The sequence below is a fragment of the Rhagoletis pomonella genome, unplaced genomic scaffold (genome assembly GCF_013731165.1).
Source record: "Rhagoletis pomonella isolate Grant_MI unplaced genomic scaffold, Rhpom_1.0 Rhpom_scaffold_00004, whole genome shotgun sequence".
Classification (NCBI taxonomy): domain Eukaryota; kingdom Metazoa; phylum Arthropoda; class Insecta; order Diptera; family Tephritidae; genus Rhagoletis; species Rhagoletis pomonella.
The window spans coordinates 1823994-1827023 of record NW_023458558.1 but is presented as its reverse complement, the minus strand read 5'-3'; the positions used below and the strand labels follow the sequence as shown (position 1 = coordinate 1827023).

At 32.8% G+C, this 3030-nt stretch overlaps 1 protein-coding gene across 1 annotated transcript in view; it reads left to right on the top strand.

Moving 5' to 3' along the window:
* LOC118736749 (calcium-binding mitochondrial carrier protein Aralar1-like) overlaps positions 1–1097 on the top strand; it is a 33709-nt gene extending 32612 nt beyond the window's left edge. The window contains exons 3-4 of the mRNA XM_036466764.1: positions 435–587; positions 1089–1097. Of these exons, the coding sequence (XP_036322657.1) occupies positions 435–587; positions 1089–1097 (162 nt within the window). The remainder of the gene's footprint in view (positions 1–434; positions 588–1088) is intronic.
* The last annotated feature ends 1933 nt before the right edge of the window (positions 1098–3030 follow it).

Here is a 3030-nt window from a genome sequence, read left to right as displayed (position 1 = left end):
AATAAAAAACAATACCAAACAACACCACTTTGTAACTTTCAAAATGTACAAATTTGTACAAATGCACCAATCGCGTGTTTTGGCCTTTACATGTTTTTACTTCCAGAAATGTTCCTGGCGAACATTCAACGTTCCGTTTCCTTTTTTCTCTATGGCGGCACCACACATTTCTGTTTCTTTACAAACAAAACATAAATAAAGTCAGTTGGTTTGTCTTCTTATTCCTGTTTTTGCAAGTGATGCCTTATTTTCTGTTCGGTAACTGTTTTTGTTTCCCTCTCATTTTGGAGAGGTTTTTCGCTTACACTCTCGATTTGGATTGCTGGCTGGTTAAGGCTAATTTTGTTATAGAACACAACTTATATTTAATTTACTCTCTCGCCCATACATATGTATCTAGTTATCAATTTATGTATATGTTTTTGCCATTGCAGGGATCATCGTTTCTAAAACGTGCCAGCGCCGATAAACTCCGGGAAGTCTTCCTTAGATACGCTTCATTACAAAAGGATGGCGACTACTACATGACCAGTGAGGATTTCGTGCGCAAATTTCTCGGACTCTTTACAGATGCGACATTCAATGATGTGAGTAAATGTACATTGTTTATACTAATATAATTATCTACACATGTATGTATGTAGGTATATACAAACATATTTACTTGGTACATATGTAGATATTTATTTACATACCTATTCATTTGATAACAAATAACACGTACCGTTTGCAAAGACCTTAATGATCTTTTGCGTCATGTTGTGTGACGCTATTCTATTTTGTATTTAAAATAAAAAATTTTGATCGTACATTTACGTACAAACATAAAGTTTTTCGCGTAAATACATTCATACATACATACATGCATATGTATGTACATATGTACCTAAATAGCAACTAGGTATGTACATACATTGGAGTTCTCATAATTGAAGGCACCCACACAAACTTTTTCGCGTATAGATAATAAAATAGAAAAAAATTGTCATGAAAGTTCTACAATGATACCAACAGTTGGCATACACATTAGGGTGCTTCATTATTTTCCCTTTTCCTAAACTATTTTCGGATTATTTTAAAAATTGTAGATCGAATAAAATCGGGTTACAAATTCATGAAAAACTTATTAGATCGTATTTCTTTAAGTTTTGAGAACGTTAGTCTTAAAAGAATCTATAAAAGCGTTTTTGTTTTATATGGGGAACAAACTAGCGTCCGAATCCCTTTTCTGAGGAATAGCCTAAAATTTTCAGTCTCACTCAAACAAATCAATATATTTCAAGGTGACATGTAATGAGATCAACAATTGGCACTATTTCCCATAGTGATGCGAAATAAAATCAATTGACATTATTTTCACTTTTCAAAAGAGAGATAAATTTAACAAAAATTTGGATATAAAGTAAATGATGCTACTTCCTACTTCAAATGGAAATAGCGTCAACAATGCTTAATGTATGTCGATTCAAATAAAAATGTTGTTCGTGCATCGTACGTGAAATATGTACATTATATGTAGGAAACAATAAACAGTGCTATTAATCAACATAATCATGAACCACCAATTGATTTTAATAAAAAAAAAAAATATTTAAAATTACGAATTAGAGAAATATTTGATGAAGAATGTAAAAATAATCCAGAACTTGCAAAATATGTTTCGTTTCCACAAAAATAAAGCGAACACTAGCGACAAAATAACGCTCAACTTGGGTAAAATTTCCTTCGAGCTACTTATCAACCCTGCTGGTATCTGGCAAGAAACATGTGATTAGCTTAACGGGATTTAGACACAAAAAATAATAGAAATGAGTAATTATGCAAGGTAATTGCGTAATATATATACTATTTAAAATATAAATCATGTATATACGAAAACAAAACCTTCCATCTCCACTTTCCTATTAACATTTCACAATAGAGTAGTTTTTTCAATTGCCAACACTACCCTTTCGGTTGCATATTTTTTAGCCGACCTTGCTGACCTCGGATAAATGGCCGAATTTGTGGTTTTGCTTTGCATGTAGGTGGTCTTTTGTTCTTTTGTAGCTCAGTTGTAAAAGAATGCACTGAGAATGAAGAAACAGTGTCCAAAAACCCCGGAGGAACACTGAAAGAATTGTTTTTAAATGAGCATATTTTGAAAGAATTCGGAGCTGGCCGCCAAGCTACGCAAATTTAATGTTTGAAAGAGCAATAATGTCAACGCATCTTATTTCGCTTTTGAAAAGATAATAATGTCAATTGATTTTATTGCGCACTAGTATGCGAAATAGTGCCAATTGGCGTTATTTCCGTTGAATTTGTAACCTGTCGTCACATATTTCAATCTTGCCTTGGTGTGGTTTACAAGCTTATATTTAACTTGCTCTGTATGTACGTAAGTTTGTTTGGGGCAAATCTTGCAATAAATTTTTATCCAACTTCCCGAGGACCTAGAGATTTGGAACTTCACAGTTGCTTCAGAACCCGATAGGTGGCGCAGGAGTCGAGATGTTTGAAAGGCTCGTTTTGTAATCCGATTTGGTTCGTATTTAGAAAGCTTGTTTTAATAATATTTGTTTTTTACTATTAACTTATTTTAACTATTTAAAAACTGGCCATTATTTTTGAACGCTTTCGACGTTGTTAAGAAATTATTTTCTAAAACATGGAAACCAGATGTGTTTAAATGTTTTTTTTTTATTAACCAATCTTTATGATTACATTTTGCCGGTAGTTACGTAGAAAAAACGATTTTGGCACGTGGCTTGCGCAAAATATTCTTTCCCGAATAATTTTTAACCTTAAAAACGTTGTTACAAACTAGCGTTTATACATGCCTACATATGCACATACATAAACATGTACATATGTATATAGAGAAAAAAATTATAAAATCATTTTTGCAATCGGCAAACACTTCAGAATACATATTGTATATAATCGATTTATGAGAGAGAGTACTTTAAGTGCAGTTTCACACACTCCGGTTTCAGGTTAGCTGGTAGGCCGCTTTCGCTTAATCCGGTGTCATATATTTTGTGCCGG